This window comes from Babylonia areolata, chromosome 4, assembly GCF_041734735.1.
Source record: "Babylonia areolata isolate BAREFJ2019XMU chromosome 4, ASM4173473v1, whole genome shotgun sequence".
NCBI lineage: Eukaryota > Metazoa > Mollusca > Gastropoda > Neogastropoda > Buccinidae > Babylonia > Babylonia areolata.
The window spans coordinates 52,903,631-52,924,889 of record NC_134879.1 but is presented as its reverse complement, the minus strand read 5'-3'; the positions used below and the strand labels follow the sequence as shown (position 1 = coordinate 52,924,889).

Below are 21,259 nucleotides of genomic sequence, written 5' to 3'. Positions count from 1 at the left end.
TGATGATGATGATGATGTTTCTGCTGCTGTTGCTTACGAAGATGATGATAATAATATTGTTGTTGCTGCTGCTGCTGATGATGATGATGATGTTGTTGCTGCTGCTGCTGCTGCTGCTGATGATGATGATGATGCTGTTTCTGCTGCTGTTGCTTATGAAGATGATGATAATGATGTTGTTGCTGGTGCTGGTGCTGCTGCTGCTGATGATGATGATGATGCTGTTTCTGCTGCTGCTGCTGCTGATGATGATGATGATGTTGCTGCTGTTTCTGCTGCTGCTGCTGCTGATGATGATGATGATGTTGTTGCTGCTGCTGCTGCTGATGATGATGATGATGATGCTGTTTCTGCTGCTGTTGCTTATGAAGATGATGATAATGATGTTGTTGTTGCTGCTGCTGCTGCTGCTGCTGATGATGATGATGATGATGATGCTGTTTCTGCTGCTGCTGCTGCTGATGATGATGATGATGATGCTGTTTCTGCTGCTGCTGCTGCTGCTGATGATGATGATGATGCTGTTTCTGCTGCTGCTGCTGCTGCTGATGATGATGATGATGATGCAGCTGTTGATACTGCTAATGAATATGATGATGATAATTCTGCTTCTGCTGCTGCTGCTGCTGCTAACTTCTTTGTCTTAGGCCAGTCTGTTTGAACAATTTGTCCTATTGTTGACTCACGCAGGCCTACTCCTCTGCATTTTCAGGTCTCAGCAAATTTGCCCGCCTGGCCCGTTCGGTTACCCGAAACAGGTCCACTCTGCTTCAGTTCTCTTCAACTATCCCCAACACCAACTTCGACACCTCCCGGCCCTCTCAAATTGCAAACGTGAGTCTGGTGAAACCTCTCTCTCTCTCTCTCTCTCTCTCTCACACACACACACACACACACACACACATGACTGTGGTGACTACTGCGTAAACGCCACTGTTTGCGAAACTGACGTTGTTTAGCAAAGTGCCCGCTATTTGTAGGTATGACCCTGTGAGCCTCCATGACGCCCCCAAAAGCACGGAAGATAACTTGTTCTGTTATCAAAAGATTTGTCTTCCATGACCGACTCCCTAAAAGTGTGTTATTCTGTTGGTACGTTACAGAAGGTATGAACTTAGTTACACAGGGTGACTTCTAGAAGTTGTTCTAACGGGCAGATAGGAGGGAAAAAAAAGACATTCCAGTAATAGAGCGTGAAGAAGAAACGTACAAACAAAACGTGCTCAAATACATGTGTGGGAAATAGGGGGCGGACGTTCAAAAAGAAATAAATCTGAAGTAAACTTCTTTCTTTTCTGGAATGTTTCCTTCTTACTTTTCTGACTCATTATGTGTACAAGTGTCTTGAATATTTTGCAGCGAAATGAACGCATAAGTTAATCGAACGGATTTTTTTTTTTTTTTTTTTTTTTTTTTTTTTTTTACAAATAGGCTACAACTGTTTTATTGAGAGAAATAGATAAAGTGCATGCTCCTTTACAATATGTCCTAAATTCACAGAGAGAAGGGCTGGGGCTGGGAGAGCGGGAGGGAAAGTGAGAACGAACTTTGCGAAAGAAACATGTCCCCATAAGAAAGGCGGGGAAGGAAGGGGGGGAAAAAAAGAATAAACGAAATCCGGAAATTTGCAACACCACAGCATTATGAAACTGGCTTAAGCTGCCCACAATACTAGCGAAACAAAAACAAAAGAAAATGTTGATGCAAAACGCACCAGCTGCTCATTATTGCATGATAAGGCACAAACCAATCAATGCGGCACCTGTGTTGAACTGGGGCAAACAGGCTCCGTTGGTGGTGTGAAACGAGAGATTCTGGAGACATCCATCATCTGTGGACACAGCAGTCTGGCAGGCTGGGAGCGAGCTGGTGGTCTTCAGGAACGACAGTTTAGACATCCTTCCCCCTGTGGTCTAAGGAGTAAATGGACCCCGCACAAGGGGTGGAAATAATAAATGGGCCCCCCACAAGGGGTGGAAATAAGGAGTAAATGGACCCCCCACAAGGGGTGGAAATAAGGAGTAAATGGACCCCCCACAAGGGGTGGAAATAAGGAGTAAATGGACCCCCCACAAGGGGTGGAAATAAGGAGTAAATGGGCCTCCCACAACGGGTGGAAAAAAAAGGCCATAATGACAGTCGCTAATCATATCAGTATCAGTAGTTCAAGGAGGCGTCACTGCGTTCGGTCAAATCCATATACGCTACACTACATCTGCCAAGCAGATGCCTGACCAGCAGCGTAACCCAACGCGCTTAGTCAGGCCTTGAGAAAAATAAAATAGCATTACTACTTCTACCACTACTGTTACTACTACTACTACTGCTGCTGCTGCTACTACTACTACTACCACTAATAACAACAACAATCAGCATCATCTTCGTCATCATCATCATCAGGGATGAGGGTGGGGATTTTTGTTTTAGTCTGAAAATAAATGTCCACGTTACGTCCAACACCGTGAACGCCATAACAGTACCAAACGATGTTAGCATAAAACAAAGTGCATGTTAGTATAAACGTCAGTGGACAGCATGCATTATCTCACCTTACATCTGTACAGCTCAGGCTACCTTCAACCCAGTCACGTGCCCACAGTTTCCGAGGTGCTTCACCCATGAAAGCTTGCTGTCAAAGTTCTCTCAGCACAAACAGAACAGCGAAACAAAACAATTTAAGAATTCCTTCTTTTCTTTCGTTCTTTCTTTCTTTCGTTAAAAAGAAGAGAAAGAGAGAAACAGCAACAGAATGGAACCAACTGGAAGAAGATTTCGTCAGTGCAAGGACCACCGCAGAATTCAGAGTGGCAACAAAAAGTTTCCTTCAAGTTGCTAGCTGCTTTCCACCACAAGCAAAAAAACTCTTTGTCGTTGTTGTTGTTATTGTATGGTTATGTTTTTTGGGAGGTGTTTTGCTCTCTCCCAAGTGTGTTGCGACGATGACCAACATTGGCCTCTGCAATACATCTGATCCTGACCCTGACAGTTCATCTGCTGGTTAGGCAGACACAGTTGCGTAATACCAGCAGCTGAAGAAGGGGGGGGGAGATAAAAAAACAACATACACGAACCATGACACATTGCTTTTACAACACGCGAATGATATGAAACACAAACTTAACGTCAGCTGAGATACAGAATCTTGTTGGCTTGTCCACGAAGTTTTATGTTGCATGCAGTCCAGTGTGCAGTCTTCAGGTGCGTTCGGTTTTCGATTTACCGGTAGGTCTGTTCTACGATTTTGTCACCCGCATTGGGTCAAAACAAAACCTTGGAATTTTAAACTCTTCACTAGATGTGACATGTTCGGGTCAGGTTTTTGTTCATTGCCCTCCAACCACACAGCAATCCTTTTCCGTGGTGCACGTGCGAAGCATCCCTGCTGACTGGAACAAACACAACACGAGAATCCCGTGTTTTATCTGCTTCGTTTCAGACTGCCAGACGGATAACAGACACTGACACATAACAGTTTATTGAACTGGCCACAGCCCCTTTCAATGGGGGTTCACAATCGACAGATATATTACTAGTTATATAGTAATAATAATAATAACAATAATGAATACACGAATAAATAGCAAATTCACGGAAAGAATTATGTTTCGTAATACTTAAATAGACCGATTTTGTCTAATACGCTCCTTCACCTCTATTTTGTATATGCTGGTCTGCCTTCAAAATGTAAGATCTGAGCTTAAAGGCATAAAATAGAAATCTTGCAAAACAAGAACACTCTCCTCTGACACTCTAACAAAATCAAGATTATGATTTTCGAAACTGACAATATCATGAGAGAGAGAGAGAGAGTCAACAATGAGCAATCCAGAACTGCAGAAACGGCTTTTACTTTTTCAATCAATTTGACAATGGCACAGAAGTGTAACACAGACGGAAATCAAAAGCCAAGACGGTCTCCTACTTCCCATTCTTTCAGTTTGACAGTAATACACTGAAGTACAACACAGACTGAGAGGCTAGGATACTTCTATCACGTTTCGTTTATTTATTTTTAGTCTGTTCATCTAAGATGATGATATTAGACTGAAAATATTTCTATCACTTCATTCACTTTAACAACAGTACAGTCCAGACCGAAACTTTTAACGGTGTCATCATAACCGCAGTGCATGAAAGTACAACGCATACGCTTTTTTTCATTTTGTTTATACACTGAAGAATCCTCTGATGCCTCAAAAACAGATGATGAACCTCAGCGCCGACGTGCTGCCCCAGTACCGCCTGGAGGCGCCCAAGACCCCTCCCCACATCATCCTGCACTACTGCCTCTTCAAGACCATCTGGGACTGGGTCATCCTGACCCTCACCTTCTACACGGCCGTCATGGTGCCCTACAACGCTGCCTTCAAGATCAAAACCATGGACCAGCTGCCCCTGCTGGTGATTGACAGCATGGTGGACGTCGTCTTCTTTGTGGACATCGTCCTCAACTTCCACACCACTTTCGTGGGGCCAAGCGGGGAGGTCATATCCGACCCCAAGATCATCCGCATGAACTATCTCAAGAGCTGGTTTGTCATCGACCTCTTGTCCTGTCTACCTTACGACGTTTTCAACGCCTTTCAGTATGTGGACGATGTGAGTAGTGGGCCTGGCTGTGGGTCTGTTTTGTTTCTAGAGCTGTTTTAGAGATGTTGTGGACCAGGCTGTTAACATAGTGACGTGGGAATGAAGTGGGGAGTATATGATTATAGTCAGACGGTTAATAGACAGTGAGTTAAACAGACAGACCCGCACACAGACGGACATATAGATAGATAGATAGATAGATAGACAGATAGATGTCCAAGCTCAAATCAGTATTTATTTCAAACCTGACAAATCGAGCAGAAGTGCACTCGTTTGAAGTTGTTCTTGTTGCTTATAGTCCAGTCGACGCACTCGTTTGAAGATGTTCACCTTTTAGTTCCCATTTTTGTTATCATTTTGAACAAGTTCGTGATTATTCCTGGCCTTGGTTTCTTAAGTTTCGTCTGTGTGTTCTGTGTTGCATGGTTAGAACCAGAAGATTATATTTCCAGTCGTGAATAGATGCGGACTTGTGTTTGGACATTTCCTTTGCCGTTTCTTCGTTGTTGTGTGATGTATTTTAAAGTGAAGAGTGTATGTTATTAAAGGGGTAAAGGACTTTCTTTTGGAAGGTTGTTGGCATGTCTGTGTGCCACTTTACAGCATTAGCTTCACGCTGTGTGTCTGTCAGAAACAACAGTTACTGTGCTTTAGCGTTTGCTCGAACTCTGGTCCTGCTGTGAAGGCCTTGACCAGTGGGTTGGATCAATGTGTAGATGAAGCATCTGCTTCATTGTTGTTTTTTTCTAAGCGAATGGTGTGTAGAGTAAACAGACAAGTCCGCACGCTTTGAGGATTCTTTGAGACAGAAACTGAACACTCGGGCCTCCTTAAGATTTCTTGTCATAACCACTCTTTGTCTGACCAGTTCTCGTACGATCTTTTCGTTCTGTGCACGATCTTATCTTTCTTGTATTTTATTTTGTTCTTTCTTTCTGTCTCCTTTCCCTGAATGCATGCATGCGCTCGCTGTCGTGGTAGACATAGAGTTTAGAAGGCTGGGCAGTCCACAGCCTAAAAAAAAACAAAAAAACACTCTCATCCTTGGAGGGATACAAGTGTTTGAGTCGTGAGTTCTGATTTTTAGTTGGTCCCCAAACAGGGCATCAGCACGCTCTTCAGCGCCCTGAAGGTGGTCCGCCTGCTGAGGCTGGGCCGGGTGGTCCGCAAGCTGGACCACTACCTGGAGTACGGCGCCGCCATGCTGGTGCTGCTCATCCTGGTCTTCATCCTCTTCGCCCACTGGTTCGCCTGCATCTGGTACTCCATCGGCAGCACCGAGCTCAGCAGCGGCATCCGCTACGGCTGGCTGCAGCTGCTGTCGGAGGCCATCAAGGAGCCCTTCGTGCCGTCCAACTCCTCGGCGTCTGACGGGTTCACTGGGGGCCCGGATACCGAGATGCGCTACCTGACGGCGCTCTATTTCACCCTGTCCTGCATGACCGGCGTCGGCTTCGGCAACGTGGCGGCCAACACCCAGGCTGAGAAGCTCTTCTCCGTCTTCATGATGATCATCGGATGTGAGTCGCTTTGATGTTTTGATGCTGAAGACACTGTCCATTGCACAGAGTGATGAGAGTATCATGTACCTGGGGGAACGCCAAAAAAAAAAAAAAGAGGGGGGGGGGGGGCTTGGGGGTGTGGATGGGGGATTGGGTGGAGAGAATGGTAAGTCGTCATCATGTGACAATGGGGAACGTAAAAAAGGGAGAGGAGAAGTGGAGGGTTCGATAGGGTAGGGGTGGGGGGGCGGGGGGGGGGGGCGGAGAAAACGGTGAGTAGTCTTCATGTAACAAAGGAAACGTGAGACAAAAATAGGGGGTTGGGTGGGGGGAGGGGGGGGGGGACAATGACGACGACGACGATCATGATGGAGAAGATGATGACGACGACAATGTTAACGATCGTGACCAAAAGAAGCAGTGTATTGTCAGCGTGTTGCATGTGTTGCTCTCTCTGTCTGTCTGTCTGTCTCTGTCTCTCTGTCTCTGTCTCTCTCTCTCCTCACTCCGACCTTTCCCACTGTTTCTGTGTTTTTTGTGCTTGTTGCGTGCGTGCGTGCGTGCGTGCGTGCGTGCGTGCGTGCGTGCGTGTGTGTGTCTGTGTGTCTGTGTGTGTGTGTGTGTGTGTGGTGTGTGTGTGTGTGTGTGTGTGTGTTCACATGTTATCTTCCAAGGCTCAGTCTGGTGCTATCGATTCGTTTACAACCCTCCCTTCAAAACCCACCCACCCCGCCCCATGTAGGGTTACTGAAGGTGATGGAAGAATATTCACACATTTCTCTTGAAACGTCTAGATATGTTCATGCGGTTTATTTATTCATCTATTCATTTATTTATTGATCTGTTTATTTATTTATCTATCTATCTATTGTTTGTTTGTTTGTTTGCTTGTTCATTTGTTTGTTTAATCATCTATATATGATAGTCAGTCATGTCCGACTATGACCATCGAACAGCAGAGGAGGCAACTGCTGTTCCGACTATTCGGGCTAGAATTTGATTATAGTGGAGAGTGTCTTGCCCAAGTACATCCCCACTCTCTCGGCCAAGAGGGTTTTAGGACAGTCGGCGTTGGGATGGTTCCCAAAGGCCAACTAGCCCACAAGGCTGCAGCACTAAGAGCCAGTGCAATTTTGCCTCCTAGTTTGAGAGTCATAGTTTAATCATCAATACACCTCGAAACATCCACCCTTCCTTTATCTGCCATCTTGACTGCAGCAATTTTTTATATACAATTTATTTGAGGAAATTGTCGATCACCTTCAGTTTCTGTCCAACCTGTGGTTGTGCGTACAGAGGCCTGCATATGTTTCACTCCGTCTCTATAGTCCAGACCACAGTGCATGAACGAATTTCTTTTCTGACCAAGCATCGTCAGTCTTTGAATACTGACCGGTTCAGTTCAATCGATTGTCTTCTGTTTTCAATATAAATCATTCAAGCCAATATTTTACATGATTCGCCTGTATTCATCTTGTTTGACAATATCACCTGTCATCCAGTTCTATTCAGCTCGCAGCAAAAAGTGATGTTCTTATGATTTATTCAAAGCTCTCACTTTCAACCCGTGTATCCCGGCCCAGTTTGACTGCGGGGAACTTATTTGAAACATAATTTATATTTACAATATTATTTCCCTTCCCACCATAAAGCGAAATGTTGAATCAGTTTATTTGAAACATTCGGCTCCTGGCTTTGTCCAGTTTAAAAAATGTTCACGTGTTTATTTGAAACGATTGTAGTCACCGTCTGTTTATGTTCAGTTTAAAACAAGGTATTTGCTTGATTGTTTGAACCGCCCGTCTCCGCCTTCTGTTTCGGTACACGGCTACAAAAGTGGCGTCGCCGACAGGATATTGATCCTTCAAAAATATCCTTATGACAGGATATAGGTCCCTCACAAAATAGATCCAAATTATTCCCTTTAAGGCTTCAATTCTTTTATCCAAATTCAATCCATCCCTAAACCACAGCCTTTTACCACCAAGTGTACCTTGTTACAACTTGGCGCTGTGAGCAAGGATGTGCTAATTCTCTAAATATCTCTAATAATAAATCACAGCTCCTAGCCAAGCTAAACTCTATCACATATAAATCAGACAGGTTGTCAATTTTTATTTTGAACGATGGCCTTCCACTTCTGTTTCTTGTTTTGAAACATGTTTTTCTTTTCTTTTTCTTTTCAGAATAGGTCTCTTCAGTTTCTGTTTCATTCGACATTATCAGTGCATGTCGATCTCCCAAAGTGTCCAACACAGTTCGAAATATTTCCATGCTTTTTTTTTTTTTCCTGAGACCGTCACGTTTTGTCATCAATTTCGGTACAAATTTATCACGTACGCTGTTTCTGTACAAAACATCTTGCGACATTTGTTTCTGCGTAAATACTTGCACCACATATTTCTGAACAAAGACGTTTCACCATCTACTACTTTCTTCTTCTTTTTTTCTATTTTATTTTTACATTTATTTTTCTCCTTTTTTCTGCCGAAAAGTCGGCATCGTTCCATCCCCTAATACACACACACACACACACACACACACACACGCGCGCGCGCGCGCGCGCGCGCGCTCGTCTGCCACAGTCCGAGCGCCAGCCGTCCACAGGGATCTTTCCAAATTAGGTTTTCATGAGGAAACATACCAGAGGAGACTCTGCCTAGCCCTGGAGTTTTTTCGGTGGTGTTCAATAATGCCTGTTTTGATCACACTATATCTTTCTGTCATCTGTTTATGTTCATGGAAACTTACGCTTTCGTGGTGTGTGTGTGTGTGTGTGTGTGTGTACGCGTGCATATGCGTGTGTGTGTGTGCGTGTTGACAGCTCTGCTGTACGCCCTGATCTTCAGCAACGTGACGACCATCTTCCAGCAGTTCTACTCCAGCTTCGCGCGGTACCACGACATGCTGAACAGCGTGCGGGAGTTCATGAAGCTGCACGACGTGCCCAAGTCCCTCAGCGAGCGGGTCATGGACTACATCGTGTCCACCTGGGCAATCACCAAGGGCATCGACGTCACCAAGGTGGGTGGGCAATCAAGGCAAGGCAAGGGGTTTAGTTCACCAAAGTAGGTGGACAGGCAAGGCAAGAAGTTCAGTTCACCAAGGTGGGTGGACAAGCAAATGAAGTTAAGTTCACCAAGGCGAGTAGTCAAGCAAGAAGATTAATTCACCTTGACGGGTGCAATAGCTGAGTGGTTGAAGCACTAGACTTTCAGTCTGCGGGTCCCGGGTTCGAATCTCGGTAACGGCGCCTGGTGGGTAAAGGGGGGATATTTTTCCGATCTCCCAGGTCAACATAATGTGCAGACCTGCTTGTGCCTGAACCCCCTTCGTGTGTATACGCACGCGGAAGATCAAATACGCACGTTAAAGATTCTGTAATCCATGTCAGCGTTCGGTGGGTTATGGAAACAAGAACATACCCAGCATGCACACCCCCGAAAACGGAGAATGGCTGCCTACATGGTGGGGTAAAAACGGTCATACACGTAAAAGCCCACTCGTGTGATATACGAGTGAACATGGAAGTTGCAGCCCACGAACGAAGAAGAAGTTCACCAAAGTAGGTAGTCAAAGCAGGTGAAGCGTATTTTGATCAGTCCGCAGGCTTTGACCACTCCTTGAAACTGAAACTAAAACTCAGCTCAGTTTCAGATCTCTTCATATTGGATTGTATTAGACCTTAAAGGTGAGGGGGGAAAAAGGTAAAAATGTAAATATTCACAAAACTTTTTTAAAACCAGGGCGTATGAATGCATTTGCAAATTGTAAGCTGTTTGGTCGATGTGAAATGTTTACATTACATTCCATGTCCACAACATCACTTCCAGACTCTTCACACAAGGAAGTAAAACCAAAAAGTGCGGTCATTGGAAAAAAAGAAAAACATCACGGCATCATGTGGCATTACGTATTGTTCAACGAAATCAATAACACCATTGAAAAATAAAATGCACAAAAAGAAACAACTACACTTCAAACACATGCTACATTGATATCGTTTTACCTATGTCCAGCTGTCAATGGGTTAAAATATGTTTGTTTAAACCAAGGCGCTGAACTTTCCTAGTTTTTAGGTGTGTGTTGTTGTTTTTTAAACCAACGCAGGTACTCAAATTTGTTCTTTTTCAACCAGTGCAGGTGCTGGGCTATGCTGTTGTTTTTTAACCAATGCTGGTGCTGAACTATCTGTTTTTCTAGCCAACGCAGGTGCTGAACTATGTGTTTTTCTACCAACGCAGGTGCTGAACTGTTGGTTTTTGTTGTTGTTGTTGTTGTTTGTTTGTTTTTTTCTGTTGTTGTTTTTTTTTTTATAACCAATACAGGTGCTGAGGTATACTTCTTTTTTTTTTTTAACCAACAGAGGTGCTGAACTGTGTTTTTTCAAACAAACGCAGGTGCTGAACTGTGGGTTTTTTTCAAACAAACGCAGGTGCTGAACTGTGTTTTTTCAAACAAACGCAGGTGTGGGTTTTTTTTTAACCAACACAGGTGGTGAACTATGCTCTTTGTTTTAGAACCAACGCAGGTGCTGAACTATGTTTGTTTTGTTGGTTGGTTTTTGTTGTTCTTGTTGTTGTTTTTTACCAACGCAGGTAATAAACTACACTCTTATTTTTTAACCAACACAAGTGCTGAACTATGTTTGTTTTCAAACCTACACAGGTGCTAAACTACGCTCTTTTTTTAAACCAACGCAGGTGCTGAACTATATTTTCAAACCAAGGGAGGTGCTGAGCTATGCTGGAGTATGTCATTTTAAACCAACACAGGTGCTGAACTACGTTTTTTTAAACCAACACATGTGCTAAACTACGCTTTTATTTTTACCAACATAGGTGCTGAACAATGTTGTTGTTTTTTGTTTGTTTGTTTGTTTTGTTTTTTGTTGCTGTTGATGGGTTTTTTTGTTTTTGTTTTTTGTTGTTGTTTTTTTCTCTCAAGGCCTGACTAAGCGCGTTGGGTTACGCTGCTGGTCAGGCATCTGCTTGGCAGATGTGGTGTAGCGTATATAGTGACGCCTCCTTGAGCTACTGAAACTGAAACTGAAACTGTTGATGTTGTTGTTTGGTTTGGTTTGGTTTGGTTTTTACCAACGCAGGTGCTAAACTGTGTTGTTTGTTTTTTTCTTAAACCAACGCAGGTGCTGAACTACTGTCCAAAGGACATGAAGGCGGACCTGTGCGTGCACCTGAACCGCAAGGTGTTCCTGGAGCACCCGGCCTTCCGCCTAGCCAGTGACGGGTGCCTGCGGGCCCTGGCCATGCACTTCAACATGACGCACAGCGCCCCGGGGGACCTCATCTTCCACCAGGGGGAGAGCCTTGACTCCCTCTGCTTCGTCGTCTCCGGCTCCTTGGAGGTGATCCAGGATGAGGAGGTCGTGGCCATACTGAGTACGTCTTTGTTCGGTGCAGTACCTGGGTTAGATTTCGGTGTTTAGATGGTTGTACCACTAGGAGCTTGTGGCCATCCTGAGTACGTCTCTGTTCAGTGCTGTACCTGGGTAGATTTCGGTGTTTAGATGGTTGTACCACAAGGAGATTGTGGCCATCCTGAGTACATCTCTGTTCAGTGCTGTACCTGGGGTATATTTCGGTGTTTAGATGGTTGTACCACAAGTAGGTTGTGGCCATCCTGAGTACGTCTCTGTTCAGTGCCGTACTTGGGTAGATTTCGGTGTTTAGATGGTTGTACCACTAGGAGATTGTGGCCATCCTGAGTACGTTTCTGTTCAGTCTGTACCTGGGGTAGATTTCGGTGTTTACATGGTTGTACCAGTCTCAGCACGTCTTGATAAAGTTCCTCTAACTGGGCGTAGATTTCGGTGTTTAAGTGGCTGCAGCCAGTTTCAGTACGTCTTAATACGCCCTGTAACTGGTGGTAGATTTCGGTGTTCAGATAGTTGTACCAGTCTCAGTACGTCTTGTTACATTTAGTGACTGGGATATATTTTGGTGTTTAGATCTCTGATACGTTCTGTAACTGGGATAGTACGTCTTGATACATTTAGTGACTGGGATATATTTTGGTGTTTAGATCTCTGATACGTTCTGTAACTGGGATAGTACGTCTTGATACATTTAGTGACTGGGATATATTTTGGTGTTTAGATCTCTGACACGTTCTGTAACTGGGATGGATTTGGTGTAAAGAGGACTAGTACCTGTCTCGCTACGTCTTGACACTGTCCGAAACATGGGTAGATGTTTTTCGTAACTACCCCATGATCATTCCAGTGGCATTACACACACACACACACACACGCCGCTCATCACGAGTCCTCTGTACACAGCTACTCCCGAGGATCGTCTGCCGCCGTATCAGCACCCACAGGGAACTGTCGATGTTAGGCCGCCAAGAAGCCACAAACTAGAAGAGACCCTGCGTTGCTGTCGAACTACTTTGGTGGTGTTCAGTCATCAGTGCCTGTTCCAGTTCAAAACACCCAGGACACCACAGACTAAGCTCCCTACTGCCCACTATCATCGCTTAGTCACCGATCCAGACAGTATGCGTCCCCTCCAGAGTACAGACCGCCATCACATCCGTCCAACGACAGCCCCCCATGAATCTGCCGATACCGAAGATCCTCAAAGGAACTCGCCCAAGCACGGATGTGGATGTGGAAACAGAGGTCACGATGTATGAAAGCAAGGCGGCCCACTGACTGGCCATTAACTTGGGTATATTTCATGGCCAGTTTGCGTATGTCTGCAGACTTTCTTCAACGTGGGTAGATATCATGGCTATCCTGAATGTGTCTTAAAACCGTGATCATGCATGTAAAACGTGACTTGGGTAGATTTTGATATTCGATGTCTGAACGTTTTGGTAGCACTGAGTGTTGCAAGAGGTTTCTTATTAATTACGCAAGTGCAGAAAGTATTGTAAGGAAACACGAAGTTCTTGGTCAGTGTGGAAGCATTACGAACACGTGGTTCGCACTTCCGTGCAAGATATCTAAGCGACTACCTCAAACAATGAAGAGGCTTTGGGAACACAGATTCAATAAATCCTCGTCTTGTCACTATTCATTCTAAAGTAAGTCGCGTTCTAGCCAACACTTCTGTTGCTCTGAGTGGTTATTTTGCAGGGACCTTCCGACCACTTTGATATTGGCATTGGAATTGTTCATGTGTCAAATCGCAGTTCAAAACAGTTTTTTTTCGGAGATGCTGGGATGTGTTCTGTCTGGAGCAGTTTTGGGAAGCGGATGAGTTGAGGGAGCAGCCTGACTTTCCAAAGAGAAATTTGTAGTGATAAGAATTGTAATACAATACAATGCAAGTTTGTTGTGATACAAGTCGTAGTACAATACAAAGCAATGCAATGCACACCAAACCACACCACACCCCCACTTCACACCACAACACAACACAAAACACCATACCACACAACAGCACAGCCCACCACAACCCAACCCAACCGAACACATCTCATATTCCAAATGACCACAACCTACCATACCGCACCATACCACACCACATCACGCCGCACCACACCGCGCAACCCAACCCGACCCAACCCAACCCAACACAAACACATCTCCGATGAACACATCACTGTATTGACAAAAGAACACTGTCCACACAGGCAGAGGGAACACACCCCTACAAACACATCTCCGATGAACACATCACTGTATTGACAAAAGAACACTGTCCACACAGGCAGAGGGAACACACCCCTACAAACACATCTCCGATGAACACATCACTGTATTGACAAAAGAACACTGTCCACACAGGCAGAGGGAACACACCCCTACAAACACATCTCCGATGAACACATCACTGTATTGACAAAAGAACACTGCCCACACAGGCAAAGGGGACGTGTTCGGAGACAACTTCTGGCGGGAGTCCACTATCGGTCAGTCCACGGCCAACGTGCGCGCGCTGACCTACTGTGACCTGCACTCCATCAAGAGGGACCGCCTCCTGGAGGTGCTCGACTTCTACCACGCCTTTGCCAACTCCTTCGCCCGCAACCTGACCTTGACCTACAACCTCAGGCACCGGGTAAGGGGGTGGGGGGTAGGGGTGTCGGGGGGTGGGGGGGGGGAACCGTAAACCCAAGACCCAGGCCCTCAACAACTTGACCTTATCAATAATAGGGTGTCAGCCAAGAACGATAGCGAACCACACAATACCCCTTTTGTTGTGTGTATGTATGTACGCTAAAATGAATATTTGAAATAGAGGAAGCGGATATTGGGGGTAAACAAAACTACTTTCGAATCACTGAAGAAATTAAGATGGTTGTTGTGCACGCAGCAATTTGCAGCTTGGTAATGAGTCACGGGCTTCTTAATGTTTGTCCCTCTCATACGACAATCCAGAAGAGCAAGTTTCTGTTCACTCTGTACATGTGTTTCAGGCTTTTAAGGGATTGATCGATTGGTTGATTGGTTGGTTGGTTGGTTGTTTGGTTGTTTGGTTGTTGGTTGGTTGATGGATGGATGGATGGATTGAAAACACCGACGAGCCGTGCTTTCTGTTTTGTTTCCGTGACCAGCTGATCTTCCGCAAAGTGGCCGACGTGAAGAAGGAGAAGGAGCTGGCGGAGAAGCGGAAGAACGACCCGCCCCTGGAGCTGGCCAACGACCACCCCGTCCGCAAGCTTATCTCCCGCTTCCGCAAGATCAGCGACACGCGCAGCCACCAGGCGCTGGACATCGAGAAGGTGGCCAACGTGGCGGCGGCAGCAGCGGCGGAGAGCACGGGCAACCACACGGGCCACGACCCGCCACACCAGGCCACCAGGATCATCAACGTGTCGGAGAACAGCGGCAAGGCCCGCAAGGCCAGCATCGGGGGCGGCGGGGTGGCCGCCAAGTGGAGCCGACTGCTGAGCAGCAACAACATCTCCGCCACAGACGAGGCGCAGAGCACTGCGGCGGAGTCCAACCACGTGGCCAGCACGGCGGCGGACAACCAGAACAAGGTGGGGCTGAACGACCTGTCGGGCAAGCACACGGACACCAAGACCGGCGAGGTGCAGAAGGTGGCCGTCAAGCCACTGTCCAGGTGGGGCCGCATGATGGCCAAGTCTCAGGAGCCCATCGAGGAGTCCCCCGAGGAGGAGGTGAGGAACAACCTGAAGAAGACCGACTCCACGGACAGCGGAATCCTGCGGAGCAACAACCGTCTGGACCAGATCGGGGAGGAGGTGCAGGAGGTGCCGCACGTGGCGCGGGCCGCGGAGGGTCCTACCTACGGCCTGCTGTCCACAGCGGAGCAACACCTCCTCACCTCCCTCTACGACATCCGCCTTGAGATCAAGGAGGAGATGGACAACTTGGGACAGAAAATCAGCCGCATAGACGGACAGATCTCGGAGATTCTGAGGTTCTTCTCTCCTTCTTCAACGCCCTGCTCTTCAACCTCCACCTACCCGAGCTCCAAGTTGAACTCCCCACAGAACGTGACCACGTCCAACAGTGTTGAGCAGTCCCCCAAGAAGCCCCACTCCTCTCCCCCCTACGGCATGGGGCTGGCCAGCGGGCGGCGGGTCCGTGCCTCCGTGCTGTCTTCCAGAGAGCGCACCCCGCCCCTAGGGGAGGGACAGCTGCAGACAGCTAAGCCACAGCCCCCTGACGCTGTCCACGGACTGCCCTCTTCGCCCTCCTCAGAAAACGTCAGCAGCAGCAGCAGCAACAACAGCAGGCGCTCCTCCAAGTCGTCCAGCACCAGTCAGGACGGCAACACTGGTCGTGCGGGCGGTGCACGTGGACGTCTTAACAGTGGTGGTAGCGGCGGCAGTGGGGGCAGTGGTGGCGGTGGTGGTGGTAGTGGTGGTAGCGGCGGTGGCAGTAGGGGCAGTGGTGGTGGTGGTGGTGGTGGTGGTGGTAGTGACGGTAGTGGTGGCGGTGGTGGACCAATCAACGTGCGACCCTCTGACCAGCAAGCCGGAGTCAGCAACACACAACAGAACGCTGCCCCCGCCAGCCCCTACCAGATCCCCACAGAGGACGGGCAGGTCCGGGTGGGCAACATGGACCTGGACATCTTCTGACCCGGACAGAATCAAACCCTGACTCCTCTCCTTTCTGTTATTGCACACGGCTAAACGTCTGTGTGTGTGTGTGTGCCACAGCACCGTGAAACAGTCCACGCCTTGCTTGACAATGCGACCCGCAGCCCCGACGTGTGAGGAGGAGGTGGTATCCTGGGCCTCAGTTCGCCCAGGAGAGTGCGGAAGGACAGCGTGTCCAAAGGCTGCACTGTGATGTCTGGTGGCTGTCATCCGTTTTCTCAGTGCCCGTCTGTCTGTCTGTGGACAGCCCAGTGGCACGGTCCGACACTTAGGACCTCGGGAGTCCTCGGTGTTACCGTCGTCGTCTCATGTTCGGTCCCGTCAGTGACGATGATGTCAAAGTGTTATTACTACTTTGTTTTCTGGCACCCTTTTCACCACGACATGTCTTAAGATTCTATATCACTTCTTTTTACCATCACGTTTTTTATCACTGTTCTTACTACCATGTTTTTGGGGGATTTTTTGGGGGGGTACGGGGGAGGGGGGGCGGGAGGGGAGGGGGATCACTGTTATTATTTTCTTATCACTATGCTAATCTTCTCTTTCCGTCCGCGCGCTTCTGTTTCTCTGTCTGTGTCTCTCGTTTCTTTCTCTCTTTCAATGAGACAGCACGTTGCTGCATGTGATAACGTTAGTTTCACTGAGTGTGTTAGTACACAGACAAAAAAAAATCGAATGTTTCCGCTTTTCTGTGAAATTTGCATGAATTTAATCATTCTATTTCCTTAAAGAAGAGTGAACATTTAAGTGCACTCCGTCCCCGATTCCCCACCCGCACCCCACAGCCCTCCTTCACCCTCTGTTTTGTGAGCTTCTTGGGAGACATAATCAGATCCTCCTGACGTAGCCCACGAGAGGTGACCCGCAGACTTCATTGTTACGTCAGGGACTCGGCGAAGAAAGACACATTTGAACACTTTGATGTACACCTATATTGTAAGGAAAGGGGGCTGATGGATGGATGGATAATAGACGGCTGGGTGGATGGATTTGTTGATTGAACTTCGATTGCCTGATGATTTAATGATTGTCTGGTTGGCTTGGTTCTGATTGGTTTAGTTTAGTTTGGCTGGTTCAGTTGTGAGTTCAACAATTGAACAACAACAACTACGATGAACAAATGTTACAACATTCTGATAACACCAAAGAGTATCGCAAAGAGGTTTCCATCATTAAGTAAAACTCAGCACAATCTTCCACAGACTTTTATCGATTATGTTAAAACAACCATATATTATAATGCTACTGAAGACCACTACTACAAAGCAGTAGTAGTAGCCAGTGCTGGTAGTGGCCTGTCGTAGCAGACATTGGCTGGCTGATTTATGTACTTTCAGGGTTGTTTTTGTTTGGGGGGGGTTTCCGAGTGTAGCTCTCAAGTCCGAGCGATGTGCGAGCCAACACCGACATCCTGGACACTCTCTACTGGGATGTGCCGGGCACGAAGTTCTCCTCTCTCTGGTAATCGACAAGATGGATGACAGGAGGCAGACTGGAAGTTACTGATTTGTCGTTTGTTGAGGCTTCACACCAGTGTGTTTTGTCACTGTTGTCGATCGACTTCGAGTGTCTTTGAGGCTATGCCGCGTGTACCACCATTTCAGCTTTGTACACGAACGTCCGCTTTCTTGATTTCTTTTGTAAAGGAATGCATGAGTAGACATGTTGTGTAAACCAAGCGACATTAGCCATAGGTTTTTTTCTTCGGAGTTCCGTCTCCTAGAGGACTTCCAGCCAAGGATAAGAGCTCCCCTTACACTTTGGTCATCCTCTTCCGCCTTCACAGCCGTTGGGAAAGGTTTCCTCCTCCGCCTGGTCCGTCGTTGAGAGACTTCACATGCGGCAGGTAGTACTGGGTTACATGGTACCAGTAGCAAGGGCTATGCCCCTGACCTGACAGACAGCGTGACGATGAGCTTTTGGCAAATGGCAGACACATGGAATGAAGCTACCACAGCTATACCGACTGACACGTGAATGAATGATTACATGAAAGAAGGAATGATCGAGTAAGCGAACGAATAAGTGAATGAATGAATGAATAATTGTCGCAAGCGTGTGGCGTAAGGAGCATATTTAACTAACCCTCCATCTCTCGCCCATGGCAGTTCATAACATGTTGGTCTATGTTGCACACATCTGGACAGAGCTACACTGACCTTAAAGACGTCGCATAAAGGTGTGTGTCTGTCTGTCTGTATCTGCGTGTGTCTGTGTGAGTGCACGCGTGCGTACACGCTGACGTGTGTGTGTCTGGTCACATTTTCAACAAATACACACACACACACACACACACACACACACACACACACACATATATATATATATATATATATATATATATATATATATATATATATATATATATATGAACGTTTCGACACAGACAAGCACTAACATAAACAATACACCATATTCTTTTGTTTTCTACCAAAGTATCATTGATCCTTTTTTTTTCTTTGTATAATTAAACTAAAAACTATAAACGAAATTGAAATCGATAGCTGTTCTTCCATTATTTAGAACCGTTCGAGCATTTTTCATATCTTCCGTGCGTTCCTTGTTTGCTTGTTTTTTGTTTGTTTTTTTGTTTTTGTTTTCTTTTTCTTTTTCTTTGTTTTCTTCTTCATCTTCTTCCGGGTAGCAGTGTTGGAAGCTTTTCACGACAGTTCGCAGCACTTCAAAAGTCGTCTTCTTCGTTTTCATCGCATTGTTGTTTCGATAAAGTATGCACACGTGAACAAAACTATTGAAACCCCTATGTTCCCGCTCAGCACGTCATCAGTGTGTTGCTCACATCTGTGCTGAGAGTTTAAATTATGGCTCGACCCTTTCTGGTTGATTACGTACAAGCAATGGCAATTGTTGTTCTTTCAAGACTATGAATTGGCGGTATACGACTTTTTTCTTCTTTTTTTAATGTATTGATTATGCACTGGCAGTTCGTAACTGCTTTCCACTTACCACAGGCTGTCAATGAAAACTATCTTGGCCGAGTCCAGAACAGTGTCTTTATTTGTTATAGTCATCTGTTTTTCAGTGCAATGAAATACGACGTGGATGTCTTTTTTGTTGCCTCGTTACATGATACAGCTCAATAGGCATACCGGTTTTTCTGGGCTTGTCTCTTTGCTTCTTTTCTTCCTGCTCCTTGCCTGAATGTTCGGTAATGGCGGACTAAGATCTTACCCCTATCCCGGTTGCTGCCGTTCTGTCCACCGTGTATCTTTTGTGTGTGTGTGTGTGTGTGTGTGTGTGTGTGTTGAGAGAGAGAGGGGGGAGTGGACAAAGGAGGGAGGGACAGAGACAGAAACAAATAGAGCATGTAGTGTATCAGCATGACGTCATTCCCTGCCTCAGTTCACCTCCCCTTCCTCTCCCCTCTCCTCGTCCGCCACCCCACCCCAACTCCCCTGTTCCCTGTAGACTACCTACCTCAGCTGAGCCACAGACAGGTGTGAGTCAGACATGCCATGGAAAACGGTGCAGCAAGGTTCTCAGGTCGTACACTGGAAACCCAAAACCCACCTTCCAGTGCTGGCAAACCAAAAAGCCCCATCAGTAAACTTCAGGCTTGCACAATGTGTCTGCTCCAAGTCGTACATAAAGAACTGTCAAAGTCAGCTGGCAGTCACGAGCATGAGACCATTCAGCATTTCCATTAACATCTGACTTTTCGTGCCAGAAAGCAATGCGCTGACGAGAAGCTCAGTAAAAGCGTGAATGAACGCTCTCACAATATTGTAAAGCCCGTAGCGCTGACGAGAAGCTCAGTAAAAGCGTGAATGAACGCTCTCACAATATTGTAAAGCCACGTAGCGCTGACGAGAAGCTCAGTAAAAGCGTGAATGAACGCTCTCACAATATTGTAAAGCCACGTTGCGCTGACGAGAAGCTCAGTAAAAGCGTGAATGAACGCTCTCACAGTATTGTAAAGCCACGTAGCGCTGACGAGAAGCTAAAAGCGTGAATGAACGCTCTCTCAGTATTGTAAAGCCACGTAGCGCTGACGAGAAGCTCAGTAAAAGCGTGAATGAACACTCTCACAATATTGTAAAGCCACGTAGCGCTGACGAGAAGCTCAGTAAAAGCGTGAATGAACGCTCTCACAATAGTGTAAAGCCACGTAGCGCTGACGAGAAGCTCAGTAAAAGCGTGAATGAACGCTCTCACAATATTGTAAAGCCACGTAGCGCTCTAAAAGCGTGAATGAACGCTCTCACAGTATTGTAAAGCCACGTAGCGCTGACGAGAAGCTAAAAGCGTGAATGAACGCTCTCACAAAATTGCTTGATATAAAAAAATAAAAATCAGTGTCAACATAAATAACGTCAGTGTGGCAAAGAGTTGTGGATAATGGACGTGACCAAGGCACGAATTTGTTTGAGGAAAACAATTACACTGTTTTGTTTTTTCGTTTCAAAGAAACCATTATGCTCCTATCTCATGACATACACAGTAAAATTATACATGTCCGAAATATTATCATATGACTCGCAATACGATATATTAGGGACGCTTCCAGGGGGACATGATCGAGGGCTGCAAGAAAAATAGAGAGAGAGAGAAATCGCCAATTCACAAAACTCCTGTGACAGGTTCTTGTCATGGTCACAGCTCTGGGTTGTCATAGGTTCACAATGACGTTGACGTCTGACCAGACCAAATTATGTTATTGATCAAACGCCTCGAGCTGACTCTGGTGGTATGAACAGCTGCAGGCCATTTTCTGTCGCATTTGTGATGCACTGTGACAAGAGGTATACTCCAGCGATGGTAAACAAGTTCTGGACTGTCCCGTGGTGACGGCAAAGAAGAATCTGGGGCGAAGACCTGCATGTTGTTAAAACGTTGTCAGCATCAGTGTTATGCATCGTTTTACCATCACTGTGTTAACAATCAATGGAAACGCCGACGACGTCCAACAAATGTTGTACATGTGATATAAAGGTTGAATGTTTTCATGGAGCTGATCTTGCTTCTGTCTTCTGTGTTTCAACTTTGTGATACTTGTTGGGCCTTTCGTGCCGGTTGTTGATGAGTGAACTGTGTTCATGCCGTTGATTAACTCGTGTTAAGGAGTGTAGTATGGGATGGATGTCCGTCTGTCACCTCCAGCC

General features: G+C 46.3%; 1 protein-coding gene across 1 annotated transcript in view; it reads left to right on the top strand.

Moving 5' to 3' along the window:
* The window catches only part of LOC143281491 (voltage-gated delayed rectifier potassium channel KCNH1-like), a 105,813-nt gene extending 89,698 nt beyond the window's left edge, over positions 1 to 16,115 (top strand). The window contains exons 4-11 of the mRNA XM_076586700.1: positions 713 to 834; positions 4,204 to 4,599; positions 5,693 to 6,110; positions 8,917 to 9,116; positions 11,239 to 11,491; positions 13,923 to 14,119; positions 14,616 to 15,912; positions 16,009 to 16,115. Coding sequence (XP_076442815.1) covers positions 713 to 834; positions 4,204 to 4,599; positions 5,693 to 6,110; positions 8,917 to 9,116; positions 11,239 to 11,491; positions 13,923 to 14,119; positions 14,616 to 15,912; positions 16,009 to 16,115 — 2,990 coding nt within the window. The remainder of the gene's footprint in view (positions 1 to 712; positions 835 to 4,203; positions 4,600 to 5,692; positions 6,111 to 8,916; positions 9,117 to 11,238; positions 11,492 to 13,922; positions 14,120 to 14,615; positions 15,913 to 16,008) is intronic.
* The last annotated feature ends 5,144 nt before the right edge of the window (positions 16,116 to 21,259 follow it).